Source organism: Lepus europaeus, chromosome 16 (genome assembly GCF_033115175.1).
Source record: "Lepus europaeus isolate LE1 chromosome 16, mLepTim1.pri, whole genome shotgun sequence".
NCBI classification, from domain to species: domain Eukaryota; kingdom Metazoa; phylum Chordata; class Mammalia; order Lagomorpha; family Leporidae; genus Lepus; species Lepus europaeus.
The window spans coordinates 41,533,926-41,552,795 of record NC_084842.1 but is presented as its reverse complement, the minus strand read 5'-3'; the positions used below and the strand labels follow the sequence as shown (position 1 = coordinate 41,552,795).

The 18,870-nt window shown below is 42.8% G+C and overlaps 1 protein-coding gene and 1 pseudogene across 6 annotated transcripts in view; both read left to right on the top strand.

The window, feature by feature from the left end:
* Window positions 1-18,870, top strand: part of ENTPD4 (ectonucleoside triphosphate diphosphohydrolase 4) — an 84,158-nt gene that overhangs the window by 26,789 nt on the left and 38,499 nt on the right. For 2 of the 6 annotated variants that reach the window (XM_062212985.1, XM_062212984.1), the window contains exons 11-13: window positions 853-938; window positions 1,668-1,829; window positions 2,860-7,113. In XM_062212985.1, coding sequence (XP_062068969.1) covers window positions 853-938; window positions 1,668-1,829; window positions 2,860-3,091 — 480 coding nt within the window. In that variant the 3' untranslated portion in view covers window positions 3,092-7,113. Of the gene's footprint in view, window positions 1-852; window positions 939-1,667; window positions 1,830-2,859; window positions 7,115-12,221; window positions 12,322-18,870 lie in introns of those variants that run through there. The other 4 variants (XM_062212988.1, XM_062212987.1, XM_062212986.1 and 1 more) reach the window with 3 other exon arrangements.
* Window positions 662-786, top strand: LOC133775521 (U2 spliceosomal RNA; annotated as a pseudogene).

Below are 18,870 nucleotides of genomic sequence, written 5' to 3'. Positions count from 1 at the left end.
TGCCTTAGCATGACATCCCCAACTCAGTAGCCCTGTCTAGCACTGTATACTGTAGTCAAAGCAAGCAAGCATTAGTTTCCCGCACACTGTGCTGCTTTCAGTGTGTGTCCTCATTCATGGCATTTCTTCTTCCTGATACGTCTGTCCCCCTACCTCCCTCCCTTATCCTGAGTTGCGCACTGTGCCTTTGTTCCTCTACTGCGTACCCAGGCAAGTTTCACCATGTCTCTCAGCCTCAACTTCATCCTTTAAATAGAACTTAGGATAGGAGCCATGTTGAGGAGCTAATAAGCATTGTATTCAGAAGAAGCACTTACACAATGCTCAACAACTGTTAGCTAATAATATTACAAATAACTTCTCTGTAAGGCAGAGCCGTTTATAATTATTATCTTCCCAGTCCCTTGCAGCAAGTCTACCCCTAGACCTAAGTACACAGCTTGAACTAGCCACAATACTGCTACCCTTTTCTAGAAGTTTGTAACATGTGGTCATGGAGGGAAAGAGATTTGGTTGTGGTTAACAGTATCTTTGGCAGAGTTTTAAGATAAAGAATAAATGTTGTCATATTTGTAATCAGTTTGTGTGTGTGTGTGTGTGTGTGTGGTATTCATTGTACACATGTATAAGTTGAGCTTGTGTGTTTCCTAGTTGGAAGGGTGTCACTTCTTGGCCTTTTGGCTAAGATCATGTGTAGTATTTGTTCTTATCAGTTTAATATCTGATATGTCCTCTATCCTAATTGGAAGAGTATACTTGTTATGAATTTGAGTTTGATAAACCATTTCTAAGACAAAGGAATGTTTTAACATGCCTTTACTAATGACTTATTTTGGATGAAACTTCTTTCAGGATTACTGTGCGACAAAGTGGTCCATCTTGCGGGAGCGCTTTGACCGAGGACTCTATGCATCTCATGCTGACCTCCACAGGCTTAAGTAAGTAGTAGGCAGTTACACTCCAGCCTGTTTTTAAGAAACCATTAATTCAGTCCTGGCCCCCTGGCTTGCCACTGCCTGGCCTCAAACTGCCTTTTTATCCTCCCCAGTCAGAGTTGTTCAGCCTGCCCAGATATCAGAGGTCAGGCCAGATGCTGTCCCTTCCCAGGCTTCCTGTGTCTGCTCAAGCAGACTCCTTCTCTCTGAGTCTTTAGAACACTCATCACACTTCTCTAATTTATATGTTCTGCTATGTTTTATGATTGATTGTTGCTTTTTAAAAGTCTGTTTTCATTATAAGTCACTTAAATGCACTATGTCTTATTTATTATTGTATGATTGCTTAGTTCAGTGCTGTGAACACAGTAAGCTTCTAATATTTAGAATCAGAGTGTCAGAGCTGAAAAGCCTTCCTTCCTTCTCCTTTTACATTACGCTGGAGCCCAGCAAGATTGTAACTTGCTCCTTATTTACTCAGTGAGTAAATGACGAAATGCCTGAAGCGGGAAATTGGTAACAGATTAAAACAGCCTGAGATGAAGTTCTCAGGAGCTCATTGATTTTGGCAAGTGAGTTGTTTCATGTGTGGGACAAAGGGATATGGGCCAGATGAATCAACTTGAAAGGCATAGAGTTCTTTGCCTGCTCAAGGGAGGCAGCCTGGTGAAGCTGCTGCCCTGTGGTCTGTGTGACACGGAGGCAGTCTGACTGTGTGCTTGGGGATTGTAGGTATCAGTGCTTCAAATCGGCCTGGATGTTTGAGGTATTCCACAGAGGCTTCTCATTTCCTGTCAACTATAAAAGCTTGAAGACCGCCTTGCAGGTGTATGACAAGGAGGTGCAGTGGACCCTGGGGGCCATCCTGTACAGAACCCGGTTTTTACCGTTGAGGTAAGCCATGAATTTAGTAAAGAGAATCACCAAGAGCTACTTTTCTGCAGTTCAGAACCTCATTGTGACTGTGATTTGTGGATGCCTGTTGTACTGCTATTATCACTGGCTGTGGGCAGGGTCATCGAGTCAGTGAAGTTAATTTGGGCCTACCCCCAGCCCACAAAGGCTTCCTCCTTTCCCACTCAACATATCCCATTATTCTCAGTTGTCCCCTAACTTCTGCAAAAGGGTGCATTCAGGGGTTCTTGACCTTTATGGCCTTGGGCCCTTCTCAAAGTATTGCTTTAAAATATATAATATAAATATTTTCATACTACAGAGGTGATTTTCACATGGAAGATACATTTAGCAAAATATCACAGAAAACAAATTTATGATTCAGTAATACATGTTCTTAAAAGATCTGGCTGCAGTACTAGTAATACCTGTGATTACAGTGTAGTGATGAACCAGTGACACTGTCAGGCAGTAGAAAAGATCTGTGATATTTCACTTGTAGCAGAGTCACAGTTTCTGCTAATACTGCAGTAGTTTGGCATCTGCCTTCATGATCAGAAGAAATACTGCAGAATGGTAAAATAAAGATGAACATTTTTCCTTGTTTGAGACTCCATGTTAAGAACCCTGGTTAAATAATAAGTGAGAGAGTAGTTCTTTTTCTCCTGCTATGGAGCACTTCCCAGTAATACTTCTAGCTAACTTTGTAAACAACTATTTGGGCATTGCTGATCCCAAATGTGTTTTGATTGCACATTCATTGATTACTGAAACCCTCACAGTTCTTCTAAATTTCTGAATTATTTTACTTAAATTCTAATGATGATAACTGCTAGGAACTCATGAAGACACTTTGACATGTCAGTCAACAGTGGGTCATTTCAGAAGGCAGGGAGCAGAGTCTCAGCCCATACCTGCAGAGCCAGAGCCCTGCAGGCCTTCTCCCCTCATCACTTGTGTACTGTTTCCAGCCACACTTTCTCTTACTCCATCCTGGATGTTTTCTGTTGTTTTGTCTCCCCTTGGGCAGAGACATCCAACAGGAGGCCTTCCGGGCCGGTCATGCCCACTGGCGGGGCGTCTCCTTTGTCTACAACCACTACCTGTTCTCCGGCTGCTTCCTGGTGGTCCTGCTCTCCATCCTCCTCTACTTGCTGCGGTTGCGGCGCATCCACCGACGCACACCACGCAGTGGCTCCGCTGCCGCTGCCCTGTGGATGGAAGAAGGCCTTCCATCTCAGAAGCTTGCTGGCACATTATGAGTTGGAGTTAGACAGTTCCAGGAAGACTTTCTCAAGGAAAAGCCATTTTTGCCTCAGGGTTTCTACTCTGTATTCTCATATGGTTTTATTTTTCTTTTCCTTTTCTTGCTCCTTAAAACAAAAACAAAAACAAAATTCATTGTTTGTAAACCTGCCATCGTGAAGTATTGCATTTAGCCATTTTGAAAACAACTTTAAATTGAGGAGTAGGGAAAGGGAAATTCACTTGAATTTTGCTGCATAGTATTGATACCTGCCAAAAATTATGAAGATTTTGGGGTTTTCTTTAAGACTTGTTAAATTTTAAACTAATGCACTTTCATTGTGAAGAGAAATAGAAAAAATTCTACCAGTGGAGGCAGAACTGGAGAGTGATACTTTTATAGAACCAAAAAAACCACTTATAACTGAAATTTCAATCCTCTTTTTTTCCCTCTATCCTAAAAGGTCTAACCTAAAGAAAGTAATTGTTCAGGTCTGCTACAGTATCTTTCAGAGGTTAAAAATTCATAACCATTTATATCCAGAACAGAGAAATACAGGCATCAGAAGATAGCTTTTAAAATTGATAGTCAGGAGTGGTGAACAGTGTGAAATACTGGCTAGAGCTTCGTGGATGTGTGTGAAAAGCACTAATGACACAGTGGGGAAATGCAGTATTCCTTCAGAAACACAACAGAATTGGCTTTTCATTTTATTTTATTTAGAAAAATCCCCATTCACTTTATTGTTTCCTGATACAGGTAGTTACTTCCTTTATATTATCTTTTAGCGGCCTTAGGACACTTTGCTTTTGAAAGAATTTCACGGTGTTAATTTTATTAAAACTAGACTTGGAGCCTAGTCCCGGATACTTCCGAGTTCCTTAGTTATGTGTGTTTGCTTGTTTAATTGTGCTCCAATTCTCTCCAGCTGTAAGTTGGTATTTGTCCCTCTCAATTAAGTTGTCCTTACATTTTTATTTGGGAGACCCCCTGCATAGCTTGACAAGTTCTTACTATTATAGTTGAGGCTATAAACGCACAGTTAGTGCAAATCGAGACTAAAACAAGAGTCTGAATTTAATCCAAGAAATAAACTCATATTTTTAAGAAAACCAATTTGGTATGTCAAGCAAAGACATGAAAAGGACAGCTGGATTGCCATGTGTGAGTCTGCCTCTTTTTCACCTATCTTTGGGTTAGAAATGTTGGGACTTCTCACAGATTTTCAGGCCAGGTTCTTTTTATTGGAGTGTGTACGTGTGTATATACTACTTTCTAACCCCAGAACAACAGTTAAACTCCTGTGAAAATCATTGATTAGAGAAAGAATTTAGATTTTGAAGCCTTGTTTAACTTTGGGGGAGAAAGTTTGAGTTTGTATTGTTCAGTTACTTAATAACATGTTTGCTGTATATAGATGATGGAAACGATTACAAATTTATGAAAGAAATGCGAATTGCCTTTTTCTCTTCCAAATGAATATTCTTGCAAGGAAAAACTTATGTGTAGAATGTTTGCCTCTCAAGTATTCAGAGTTGGAGGAGCTTTGTGGCCCAGTCTTGTTCCTGAGAGGATGGAAAGAAAGGTCCCTGTGAAGTTCCTGACATGCTGGTCTCCAGCCACAAGTGAGCTGTGGCGTTGATACCTAGAGTAGTGTGAGCTGGTATGCAGCTCCTTGAATTCTCAGAGGATGTTTGCCCTGTGGATGGTATTGGTGGTAAAAAGAAACAACGTTTATACTTCAGCTTTTTTTTATCACCAACCATTTGGAGCAGGAAGGCCCTAACATATTGAATAGAAATTTGTAAATATCTAAGAGTATGTGGTTTTGCCCTTAAAATCAAGGCAAGGATAAGCCAGCATAGGCATATATTTAAATGGGCCTCAATTAAGCTTTCTTCCCTTAAAACAGCCACTTTCTGATTTTATTTATTTGAGAAGCAGAGAGAGAGAGAGAGAAATAGAAATAGGGAGAAAATGAAAACTCCCATCTGCTGGTTCACTGCCTAAATGCCTGTAATATCTGGGCTGGGACTGAAGCCAAAGCTGGCAGCTGGGAACTCAATTCAGTTCTCCCATGTAAGTGGAACCCAATTACTTGACTGTCACTGCCATCTCCCAGGGTGTGCACAGTCAGGAAGCTAGAATCAGGAGCTGGAGCTGGGACTCAAGCGCAGGTACTCCAGCATGGGACAGGGGTGTCTTTATTTGGCATCTTAACTGCTAGGCTCAATGCCCATTCCTTAAATAACCACTTTTTAAGTACAGGATGCCAATTTGGTTCAACTCTATATGGCTCCATGGACAGAGTAGGGCCAAAACTCAGAGGAGCTCTGCTTTTGGCCTGCCCTAATTCTCCCTCTGCAAAGACCTACCTCACTGTCCAAAAAAAATCCTTGAGGTCAGATTCTGAGGCCCAAACCCAAACTACTTGGTACCTGGCAAATGTCCCTGTGTCCCTGACAATGGACTCCTTGTAGCAGGGTTTCGCAAACCCGAGGGGCAAATCTGGAAGACCTCCAGTTAAGGATGGCTTTTCAATTATGAAAGGGTTGTTAAAAAGAAGTTGAACAATGTGCAACAGATACTGTATATGGCCTGTAAATCCTAAAATATTTACTGAAAGGCCCTTTACAGACACAGTTTGCTGGCCCCTGTGAGGTCCATCTGATTCCAGAAAGGATAGAGAGGGCAGCATCCTCTTAATTCAGGAATGTTTGTGTCCACACCAACGTTGGCAAGAGAAGTAACCAGCCTTCAGTCTAAAATGTATTTGTTGATGCACCAGAATTTTACTCCTTATACTTGCTTTCTAGATTAGTTTTTGAGATCAATTTTCTAACAAACCAGGAACCCTGTCTTCACAATTAAAAAAAAAATTTTAAAGCGCTGATCCAGGGAGCTCTTTATGTTGTGTTGAGATGTCCACAATTGCAGGAAATCATGTTCCAGAGAAGCCCCCACCTGTCTTCTCACAGCCCTGTATACAGACAAGAAAGCAGCTAGGTGCTGTCTCTAAATGGTACAGGGATGGGGTAGGTGGAAGTAAGGCAGTAACTCGATTCAGGAGAAGGGTTCATATTTATTAAGGGAAGGCTAGGAAGGCAATGAACTTGATTACTTGTAATAGGAAGGAAAAAGAAATTGGACTGGGAACTTGACAACAACTTTGTCAAAGAAAAACATTGTATTAAATCTTCCTAGAAATAACTCCCATAGCCAATGCTTATTATGTTCCCCTAGCCATATCCTATGCTGCTGCTTTTTTAAATCTCCAAGGGTCCCCCAAAGACTTTATAATACATTTAAGGACATCATTGTTAGAGATAAACACAGGGGTTTGTACCAGTGATTAGTGCACATTTCCACCCAAAACTGCAGACTGTAGGTGGTACTTCCCGGGCTGGGGAAAAGTGATCAGGACACTGCCAGTGGCTTGAGGCCAGTGACATGGGTGCCCTGCCTGGTCCTGCCACAGCGTGCACAGATAGCTCTTCCACCCCATTACCAACACCTGTGCACTCAGAAGTAACTGACTCTCCATGAACAGATATTTAAACTCAGGCCTCCATAGAATAGTTTTCCTCAGAAGAAGCATGTCTCACTTAGCGAGGAACTAAAAAAAAACAAATGCGTTTCCCAAGCTTTAAAAAAAGCTAGCTTTAGAATTCTGGGAGGTAATGTGCAATGCAGCAAACTACCTTTAATTAAATTATTTGGTTATTTATTTCAGTGTTTTGTTTTTTTCAAGATAAATTGAGTTTCTTTTTTCATAGTGAATGGTGTGACCAATCAAGGAGGATTGTTCTGTTACTAAAATTATATTTTATAGTTAGAAATTACAATAGGGAGCATCTTTAAATGTTTTTTGTTGAAGTGATGTTTTCCATTCAAAGTAAGAACAGTTCTCTTGGGAGATGGTTGTGGTGTCATGTCACTTTCTGTATTTGGCATCCTCATGTTGTCACACTTCCACGTGGGTGGCCGTTGTGAATAAAATGAACGTTCATCCAGCAGCCTGTCGACTCTGTGTGAGGTTGCTTTCTGGTGATGGAGATTGCTTTCTGATGGTCCGTGGCTACTTCTTAGAACTTAAATGGTCTGAGTACATCGTAGCATTTGCTGTGTTGGATGCACACACAGTGAAGCACAACTGAGAGGTTAGAGGAGGGAGGAGTCTGCTCCCTACAGTGCAGAAACCAGATGTCTCACCAGGAGAAACGCTTACCCCTGTGAGACATGAAGCCATTCGCCAGATGTGTGCAAGGTCATTCTGAAGTACTTAGTAACTGTATGTATAGACAAGAAGAAATATTTGCTCTTAGAGATATTACAGCAAATGTTGACTTTATATTACATTACTTTGCAAATACATGTAAGCTAAAAAACCTTTGGTTGATTTCTAGAGAACTACAAATTTGTTTATTAATGTTACAACTCAGAGCAGATCAGATTAGAAGCTAGCCCTCATTTTGAAGAGATTTTCCTATAACTAGAAGAGGAAAGTGGTCCAGAATCATACATGAAAATAGATCATAGTGACAGACAGAAGGGGAAGGGGATCAGCTGGTAAGAACCACAAAAATAAAAGCCTAAGGCAAATGTTTTACAAGGAGTGAAGAAAGGGCCGGCGCCGTGGCTTAACAGGCTAATCCTCTGCCTTGTGGCGCTGGCACACCGGGTTCTAGTCCCAGTTGGGGTGCCGGATTCTATCCCGGTTGCCCCTCTTCCAGGCCAGCTCTCTGCTATGGCCTGGGAAGGCAGTGGAGGATGGCCCAAGTCCTTGGGCCCTGCACCTGCATGGGAGACCAGGAGAAGCACCTGGCTCCTGCCTTCGGATCAGCGCGATGCACCGGCCGCAGCGGCCATTGGAGAGTGAACCAACCGCAAAAAGGAAGACCTTTCTCTCTCTCTCACTATCCACTCTGTCAAAAAAAAAAAAAAAAAAAGTGAAGAAAGGCAAAACCAAAGGAAATAGAATGAAGTTAGCAGAAAAGTGGCGTGTTCAAGCCGTTGACTGCTGAAGAATTGGATAATACTAAAACAGAACTTATGCAAATGACTTTTGAGGCAGTAGACTAAATACGACTTTGCCAGAAGGCAAATACATTAAAATCTAGAAGACCAATGGATATGTCCAAATTTTTATTCCACTTGATTGGGGAGCAGTGTCTTATTTCTAATGGCTAACCATGATTACAGATCTGAAGTTTTTATTTTATTTTTTAAAGCTTTATTTATTTATTTGAAAGAGTATACAGAGAGAGGAGAGGCAGAGAGAGAGAGGTCTTCCATCCACTGGTTCACTCCCCAATTGGCCACAGCATTTGGAGCTGCGCTGATCCGAAGCCAGGAGCCAGGAGCTTCTTCCAGGTCTCCCATGTGAGTGCAGGGGCCCAAGGACTTGGGCCATCTTCTACGGCTTTCCCAAGCCATAGCAGAGAGCTGGATTGGAAGTGGAGCAGCCAGGACTCAAACCAGCACCCATATGGGATGCTGGCCCTTCAGGCCAGGGCATTAACCTGCTATGCCAAAGCACCAGCCCCCTGAAGTTTTTAGTTTTTAATCTTGCATTTGCTGCATGAATATGAAATAACACTGTGTGGATCTTTTTTTCCTTTTTTTTTTTTTTTTTTCTGAAATCCTGAAATGCTAATGATTTGCACAGAGGGGGTTGTGCTTACACTGGTCAGACAGCAGAGAAGTGCATGTCACCTTTGAGTCAGTCGGTCTTTCTTCAGAAGGTCATCAAAAGACACAGAGTGCCTGGCTAATCCTAAAACACAATTTGGCAGTTTGCCGAGAGCATTAGGATGGGGATGAAATGTAATATCCCTAAAAGTCTGACCAGCGCCACCTCATCTGGGAGCCTAATGGCCTCTGGCTTCCATGCCTCCTCTTAACAAAAGAAGAGTTTATCTGTTGATGTGTTTTCATTAGTTTTAAACAAAGTTCATTCCCCCCACTGCAATATTGCCTCTTCCTATTAATACATCCCTTAAGGTTGACTGAGACCTGCTACATGGGACACAAGGGAGAACTTTGGCCTTTGATCTTTGCCCTTTGCCCTTGATCCTGTTTGTCAGGTGAATTAAATCTAGGCTCCAGACTTCATGGCCACTTAAATGTTTCTGTCAACAGTCTTAGTCTGTTGCATGTAAGACTAGAAAACCAGGCCTTAAGAAAGATTTCTGTCCTGAGAAGAATACTAAAAGCTCCTCAGGGAATGTAGAGATAAGCATGGAAGACAGGCTTCTTGTTTAAATACGTAAACCCACCCAAATGGAGGGGAAAGGAGAGGCTTCTCCCCCTCTCCTACTCCACCAATTATCAAGTAAATGTCTAAGGCATCTCCTGTTGTTTTGTTGGAATCGGGTCACAGTGGCCCACATTTGACAGAAGGGAAAAGATAGTTTGTGGCCAGGTCATCAGAATTCTCAGTGTGAGACTGACATGCTTTGTGTCGCTTCTGAAAAGTACTGGTGCTGGCGATGGCTGTTCTCTTAGGTCTGTAACGGCAGCCTGAATACCACCTTTAACTCGTTTGCAAAACTTCAAGTTAATCAGAGTTTAAAGTGGGAAATTTTGAAAAGATGAATCATCCTCTACTTGCCTGTGGTTTCACATTGTTGTGGGCATGGGTGTATTCTATTCTTCTAGGTCCTTGTCTCACACAAAGATAAGCTTTCTGAGTTGAGACATGTGTAAGGTGCACAAAGATTATTCAGAAGGTCAGAAGATGAACACATTCATGCGGGAGTGTGAGTTGCTTCACATGGAGAAATACCCCTTTTGAGTGGGGCTAGAGGATTGTGGAAGGGAGAAGGAGGGAGGGGGACAAGAGAGACAGGACCTGAGTAATACCAACTGTAGTCCAAGGTGAAAGAGTGCTCTGTCTTGTTGCTGGCTTCTTTTATGAGGTTTATGAGGTAGTGGGTGGTACGTTTACACACATGAAGCCACCTGTGAAGTTTATGACATCACCATAAATTCTACTTGTAGCTTAAATTTTATATTTTCATAGTATCACCCCTTTCTAGGTCCTGGATGAAACTGGTGCATCCTGGGAAAGAGGGCATTTTGATTGACTGGTAAAGGGATAACATTGCATTGTCACTTGCAGTAACTTCCAGCTCACTCAGACCTACACTAGCTACCTAGTTACGCCATATCAACCTGACTTAAACTGCAGGAAGCAGGTTTGGAACACTGTCCTGATACAATTTGATCTTCTCTGCTTGTTATCACCCAGATTTTAGAAATCAAAAACACTGAGACACTTAAATGTTTAACAGGCTCTACTCAGCCTTATGAAGTCTTTTTTTCCCCCAGTCTTGACAGCACAAGAGAACTTTCTGGAAGTTCCTAGTCCTTTTCCTGGTATGATGTGAGTGTTTCTCCCAACTCTTATGTGTTAGGAGCTTAGTCTCTAATGCAAAAGTGTTGTGAGGTTGAACCTTTAGGGTGCAATTATGCTGTGAGGACAGGCCCTCACGAATGGATTGTTATTACTGGGTGAGTTCATTACAGCAAGAGCAGATTGTTTTAAAAGTGGGTTCAGCCTCCTTCCTTTCCTCAATGCCCTTGTCTCATTCCCACCGTATGATGCATCTGCCATGTTACAATGCAGCAAGAAGGCCTTGGCCAGATTCAGCCCTTCAGAATAATGAGCCAAGTAAACTAATATTGTGAATTATGTAGTTTGTGGCATTCTGTTACAGCAATGGAAAATGGATGAAGACATCTTCATACTGTTAAATTGCATTTTTAACTTTTCTCCAACTTTCTGTGGCCTTGTGTCTATCAGTGTGCCTGTTCTATCCTAAACTTCCTTGAACAACAGTTGCAACAGATCCTGTGTTTACTGTCTGTATTTCTATATAACTTGATGGAGAAACACCTTGCTGTATATGCTGTTTCTTCAATATTATCCAGTCCAAGTCTGCTTTCTTTGTCAGGCCACCTTGTTATGTTTCTGGAATTGGTGAAGCATTTTTCTTCAATCTTCTATTATCAATCTTTTCCCCCATATTTTAGTTTTGTATGATTTCTAAACCACACAAAGTATGATGTAAAGCTAAAATGGAATCCCAGGCATCACACTCTCAACTGTCTCCTCACTTCTCTCCTCCTACTACAGGGTTTGTTTCATTTTAAAGCTGGAAATGAAAAGCTGAAAAAAAGAAATAAGAAAAATTATATTGATTTGTTAGAAAACCCAGCTTAAAATAATTCCTGTGTATTTATCTTACCTATGCATAGCTTCAGATTTTTTCATCCTAAATTGTCTTTAAAAATCAGTAGAGTGGACATTGTGGCACAGTGGGTTAAGCTGCTGGTTGGTATAACTGTAGCCCATATTAGAAAGTTGGCTTAAGTCCCAGCTACTCCACTTCTGGTCCAGTTTCCTGCTAATGCATGTGGGAAGCAGAGAATGATGGTCCAAGTACCTGGGTTTCTGCCATCCATGTGGAAGACCTTGATGGTATTCTTGGCTCCTGACCCCACCCTGGCTATTGCAACCATTGGAGAGTCACCCAGCAGGTGGATGATTTTTCTCTGTATCTCCCTCTTTCTATCACTCTGCCTTTCAAATTAAGTAAGGAAGGAAATAAATCTTTTTTGGGGGCCGTCACTGTGGCGCAGCGAGTAAAGCCCTGGCCTGAAGCACCGGCATCCCATATGGGCGCTGGTTCTAGTCCCAGCTGCTCCTCTTCTGATCCAGCTCTCTACTATGGTCTGGGAAAACAGTGGAAGATGGCGCAAGTCCTTGAGCCCTTGAACCCGCATGGGAGACCTGGAAGACGCTCCTGGCTCCTGGCTTCAGATCAGCGCAGCTCTGGCTGTTGCAGCCATCTGGGGAGTGAACCAGCAGATGGAAGATCTCTCTCTCTCTCTCTCTCTGTCTCTGTGTGTGTGTGTGTGTGTGTAACTCTGACTTTCAAATAAATAAAATAAAAATAAATAAATCTTTTTTGAAAAGTCACTTCTTAAATCCTCCAGAAGAATCACATGCTGAGGGAGAGGATGGATTTGACTATCAAAATTAAGTGTTTCTGTTCAAGACATGTAGTCAAAGCTAATAGGTGGCAGAGTGAGAAGGTATTTTCAGTGACTAATTGGGCCATCTTCCACTGCTTTCCCAGGCACTTTAGCTGGAAGCTGGAGCAGAAGCAGAACAGATGGGACTCAGAACTGTACTCTGATATGGAATGCCTGCCTAGAAAGTGAAGGCTTAATCTGCCACACCACAACTCCAGCCGCTGGCCATGGATATTAATAGGTGAATCACAAAAAGGGCCTTGGCCTTATGCCTCTCTGAACTGCCAGACTTAAAAGTGGTGGTGGTGGTCATTTAAACTGCTATAGGCACTCTGACAAACTGGTAGTACTTTAAAGTTAGCCGGGCTTGTCCCCAGTGATCCAGAGAGCCGTGCATATGTGTTTCCTAGAGAAGCTTCTACCTGAGCCCATAAACAGACACGCACATGGATGTTCTTGGCAGTATCTTTGAGTTACTGTTGTTGGAGACAAGCAGGTCTTTGAGGACTAAAAGGTGGTAGATGCATATGCTGAAATACTGTGTAGTTCTTACAAGCAGCTAGAGGTAACTACAGCAAAAGATAAAGCTCTTAAACACAGCATTGAATATTAAAGCAAGAAGAGATTTATAGCTAAATGCATTTATGTAAAGATAAGGCACACAACACAGTGTGACTATGAGGATGTGCGCATTTTGATGATCAAACTGGTCTCCTTGTTTTAGTTACCAGCCCCAAGGTCTTTCTTAATCTTAGTACAGAAAGCCTCACATCCCAGTGAACCCCTCTGTTCAGGGCCAGTGGACATGGCTATTTACCCTAACCTCTCTTGGTCTGCTTTCAATATGGCAGGCTTGTACACCCAGTTCAGATCATGAAATTTATTGGTTAAAAACCTGATTGGCTCTGTATTTCCCTCAAAGGAAGAGCTGACTGTTTATAGTGACCTCTAAGGTCCTACACCTGCCTGACCACCTGTCCTACTGTCTCCCTGATTTCATTCTGCTACAGTGCCACTTGTCTGTAGGATCCTCAAGGACTTGCCTTCTTGGATGCTCACCTGGCCACCTGCTTAAACCCAACATCTCTCCTGTCCTCAGCACCTTTGAGCCCTGTTAACCTACTTCATTTCTCCCCTTCCCCATCATGCCCACTGCCTTCCAGCATGCTCTACATTCATCAAGTTCCTTGTGAGGTGCTCTCTACTCGAATGTGGTCCTCTGAGCAAGGTGTTCATGGGTCTGTTTCTCTGGTGTATACCCAAGGTCATGCACAGGTTCTGATACACAGTAAAGGTTCAAGAAATGTTTGTGGCATGGATGATCAAGGCAGGATCCTTGTGGGGAGGGGTAATGAGTAGAGGCCAAAAACTGAGGAGCATACTTAATGTTACCCTCTGCTCCGAGGGGTAGAGGTAGGCCACATGGCCCAAACATCTGGCTTTATTGAAGGGGTAGAAGGAGCCTCCTGTGCAGAATCAGCATAGCAGCATAAAGATAGTCTACTATATGTTGGGCGCTGTTGTGAGCATTTTGTTCGGTCACATCGTCCTCAAGACAATACCATGAGGCAGGGTTTCATGATCCCCATTTTACAGGGAGAGAAACATATCAAGAGGTTTCGTACCTTGTTCAATGCCACACTGCCTAAAGTGTTGGAGCTGAGGTTTGCAGTTGGGCAGCCTGAGTGCTGTCTGTTCTGCAAAGCTGTGCTGTTTTCTATCGCAGCCACTGTATTGGGTCTGAGATGCGCTCTAAGAGTAAAATGCTAGATTGCAAAACCTTGCTCTGAAAAACACAGGTACTATTGCAATTTGTTAATATTGATTACATGAGACCTGAGAATACTTTGGGACTAGTGAGTTACATAAAATGTTACCAAAGCCCCCTTGTCTGCAGTTTTACTTTTCAGGGTTTCAGCTACCCACAGCCCATGACAGTTTTACATTTTAAATAGAAAATTCCAGAAATAATTTATAAGATTTAAGTTGCATGCTGTTCTGAATAGTATATGAAATTCCAGTCCATCCCACCCAGGATGTGAATCATCCCATTGTCCAGGGCCTCCTCACTGTGTGCACCTCCTGCTATCAGTCACTCGGACAGTTTGACAGTTACCCATGCTGTATCCAAATAACCCTTACGTAGTAGCCTAATACTGATCACAGTGGCTTTGTCATTCACTTCATCTCATCACATGGGCATTGTGTCATCACACATCATCACAACAAGAGGAAGGGTGAGTATAAGACAATTAGATACTTGGAGAGAGACATTTTATTATCGTGTGTTATAATTTTTTATTGTCTTAGTGTGCCTAATTTATAAACCGTATCACATGTATCTATAAGGAAAGCCTAAATGTGATGTGCTCGGTACTATTGGTGGTTTCAGGCATCCACTGGATATCTTGAAACACACTTGCAACTATAAAGGGGACTAGTGTGTTAGAAATCATCTGTTTGAATTTGCCTTTATGACTGTTTTTTAAAAATTATTTGGAGCCCGGCGCCTGCAGTGCCAGCATCTTACATGGGCACCGATTCAAGTCCTGGCTGCTCCTCTTCCAATCCAGCTCTCTGCTATGGCCTGGGAAAGCAGGCCCAAGTCTTTGGGCTCCTTCACCCACATGGGAGACCCAGAAGAAGCACCTGGCTCCTGGCTTCGGATCGGCCCGGCTCTGGCCGTTGTGGCCATTTGGGGAGTGAACCAACGGATGGAAGACCTCTCTCTCTGCCTCTCCTTCTCTCTCTGTGTAACTCTGCCTTTTAAATAATAAATAAATCTTTTTAAAAATTATTTATTTGAAAGAGCTACAGAGAGAGGAAGAGAGAGAAAGAGATCTTCCATCCACTGGTTCACTCCCCAAATTGCCATAATAGCCATGAGTGGGCCAGGCCAAATCCAGGAGCTTGGAGCTCCATCAAAGTCTCCCACTTGGGCTGCAGGGACCCAAGCACTTGGACATTCCTCTGCTGCTTTCCCAGGCACATTTGCAGGGATCTGAATTAGAAGTGGAGCAACTGGGCCTCAAATCTGTGATCATATGGGATGCTAGTATTATACAGTGATTTAACCTCTGTGCTGCAATGCTGGCCCCTACTTTTTAATATGGATACAAGGCAATTAAAAATTGCCTGTGTGGCTCTCGGTATGTTTCTACTGGAAAGCACTACCGTAGGTTCCTTTGTCTCAAAGTGTGATACTTGGACCAGCGGCATCAGCATCATCAACATCACCAAAGCTTGATGGAAGTGCTCAATCTAGGGCTGTCTCAGGTTTCCTGAATTGGATTCCATTATATAAATTCTCTAGGTCTCTCATAATGCACATTAATGTCTGAAAATCACTGTTTTAAGCCAAAGTCGCCATTTTTTTCCTGGAGGGCCAGGTTGTAAATATAGCTTAGTTGGCCATATGACTTCAGTCTGCAACTCACTTCACTACCTTTGTTGTGGGAAATGAGTCAGAGAAAACATACACCTCTATGGGTGCACTCGTGTCAGTGTTTTGCCAGCTCCTGCTTTTGACTCTCCATGATGCTGGGTCCATTGTTAGGAAAGGACATCCTCCTGCCACGATACCACCCTCTGCCTTCCATTTCCTTCTAGACCCCTTGTTAGAGTGCCAGACCCTTATTTCTATTCCTGTCAGATATTGCTTAAATGTTCCAGTGGATTCTGATCATCATGGCCAAGGAGGAACTCTGCTTCTTGTGCACTTTCTCTTTACACCACTTGGTACCAAATCAGAAACCTGGAAGCCATTCTGAAATATCTCTGTTATCCCCCTTCACTCTCCACATAATCAGTCATCTTCCGAGTGCTGGATCTACCACCTAACTCTCCTTTTCTTTTTCTTGTACAGTTTTACAGGAGTGCAAAGAGCCTGCTGACTGAGCTCTCACACTGTCCATTTCAGCTCCCTCTAATGTACCAGCAGGGGGAACCTTCTTGGAGGCTTCTGGCTAAAGTCCTTCCTGATGCTACGGGACAAACCCAAACATACCAGTGCTCCTGATGTGGTCGCCTCCCCAGCCACATGCCCCTCTCCTTCATTCAGTGCTTTCTGTCCAGTCACTGAGGGGTCCTGCATGCACGTAGTCCTTCATGCAGCAGGGCCTTTTGTTCATGCTGTTGCTTCTGCCTACAATCTTCTTCCTGTTTGGTCTGCACAGGAAGCTACCTGGCCTTTTAGTGTTTACTGCAAGCGTTACTTGCCCATGGGAAGTACATTATTTTCCTGATAAGGACAATCTACCACCAACTGGGTGCCTGAAAATAACACACACTTATTCTCTCAGACCTAGAGGCTCGCTGGCTATCATCAGGTTTTCCTTAGGGCCACACTTGGAGACTCTGCAGCATCTCCCTTGCTTCTCCCTGGTTTCTGCTGGTGGCCCTCGCTCCTTGGTGCCCCTTGGGTAAAGCTGTACTAGTGAACTCTGCCTCTGCTCTCACTTGGCATTTTCCTCTTCTCATAGGCCCACTGCCAGGTTGGATTGGGACCCACCCTGGTGACCTCATCTTAACTTGATTACGTTTGCAAAGACTCTCCAAACAAGGTCATGTTCAGAGGTACCAGGGTTAGTACTTCTGCTTATCTTCTCGGGGACACAAGTCAACCCCCACCAGAAAGTCTTGCGGGAGGAGTCCACACCCTTCCTTCTGCCCCCACAGCAGCTTTTCATAGTACTTGTTACTAGAAGCACCTGTGTGTGTGCCTGTCACCTGGCCCTCTGCAATACGCCCAGGCTATCTAAGGATGGGGACCATATGTCATTTTCATTTCTGTGTCCCCACAGCCTCACACACTGCATTATTTCAGTGAAAGAAGCTTCTTAGTGTTCAGAAAGTGTGTCTAGGGCTCCTTTGAGCCCTGCGCTGTTATGTCAGCTGTGGCCTTCATAAACCAGTATTGTCCTCTGGACCTCAGACTCCTCTCCTATAAACGTGAGTAAGAATTCCCATTCCCCATGTCTCATGGGTTTGTGAGTTTCCGGTAAGCTCATGTATGTGAAAAAAGCTCTCTGAGCTATAAATGACCAACTAGAAATACAGGCAGTTGTTATATTCATACTCTTCCCACCAGGGTTTTAGTCCTAGGTCATTTTTCTTGGCCCTGAAGTCTGAACCACAGCCTCAGTCATCCTTTCTGGATAGCTTACCCTCAGGGTCTGGCCAAGGGCCTGAGCGGCAGGTCTGGGCGGCCAGGTCTGATCCTGCAGCAAGGGACTGTGCTGCTCAGCTACACATAGAGAAATGTCGCCACCTAGTGGCTTTCTTCTCTCCTCCTTTCCTCTCTTTCCGCACCCCTCACCCCCATCTCTTACCTTTGTGAAAAGAAAAAGGGTCTTTTATGGCATACTCACGAGTTAGAAGTAGTCATTTTATCAGTGAAAGCCCATGATGTTGTGTAAATCATACAAAGTCATGCAGAGAGTAGACATGAAGCTCTCCACTGCCCTCTCATTTCAACTTGAGTCAGCTTGAAGGAAAACTTATTTGTGGTTCCTGCTTTTTAATCTGCTAGAGTATATTGCACAGTCCCATAACCACAAAGAGCTTCTTTTTTTCCTTCAAGCTAACATCTTTATTTATTTAAGAGAGAGAGCGAGCACTATTTGTTGGTTCATTTCTCCAAATGCTAATGGCAGTCTGGGCTGGGCCTGGAACCAGAAACCCAATCCAGATCACCCACATGGGTGGCAAGGACCCAATTGCTTCAACTATCAGCTGCTGTCTCCCAGGGCCTGCATTAGCAGGGATCTGGAACTCAAACGTAAGCATTCCCGTATGGTTTGTGGTTGTCCTAAGCAATGCCTTAACCGTGACACCTTCCAATGTCCCCTGATAACTTCTTAATTGTTAGATTGTTAATTAATGAGTAAATAATAGATATTTGTGAGATATCTTGGGAACAGGTTACAAATTCCTCAATCTATTGAATAAATGTAGAGCATTACAAGTAAGCATCCAGGGGCCCACGATGTGGCACACTGGGTTATGCTGTGGCCTGTGGCACTGGCATCCCATATCAGAGTACCTCTTCAAATCTGGCTGCCCCACTTCGAATCCAGCTCCCTGCTAATGTGCCTAAGAAAACACTTGGACCCCTGCCATCCACCTTGGAGAGCCAGATGGAGTTCCTGGCTACCAGCTTTGGCCTGACCAGCCCCAGCCATTGTGGGCATTTTGGGAGTGAACCAGCTGATGGAAGATTGTCTCTGTCTCTGTTTCTTTGCCATTAAAATAAATAAATAAATACATTTAAAAAAATAAAGGAGTGAAAATTTGAATATTCAAAAACATTCATGTATACATTATTTAGTGATAAAAGCAAGTTAAATATATTAGGATGCTATGTATTTTTTTGATAAATATTTTTAAATTGTTATAAATATAAACAAGTTTCATGTATTTCATAGGTAAAATTCTAAGATAATCATACTTCCTTCCCTCCCATTTTCCCTTCTTCAATTCCCCTCCTTTTTTTCTTTTTTAAAATTTTTACAAAAACATAATTTCAGCCCACTCTATAATTACAGGCACCACTAACCATAATATTTAACAAAGTAAGAAGTAGAAAGCCCACACTTCCACAGGAATATGAACAAGGGCTAAAAACAACAATGAAATCACAAAAGAGCCATTTTATTCCTAAGCTTTTTTTTTTTATGGTATTATAGTTTGCTTTATTTATTTATTTATTTTTAATTAAACTTTTATTTAATGAATATAAATTTCCAAAGTACA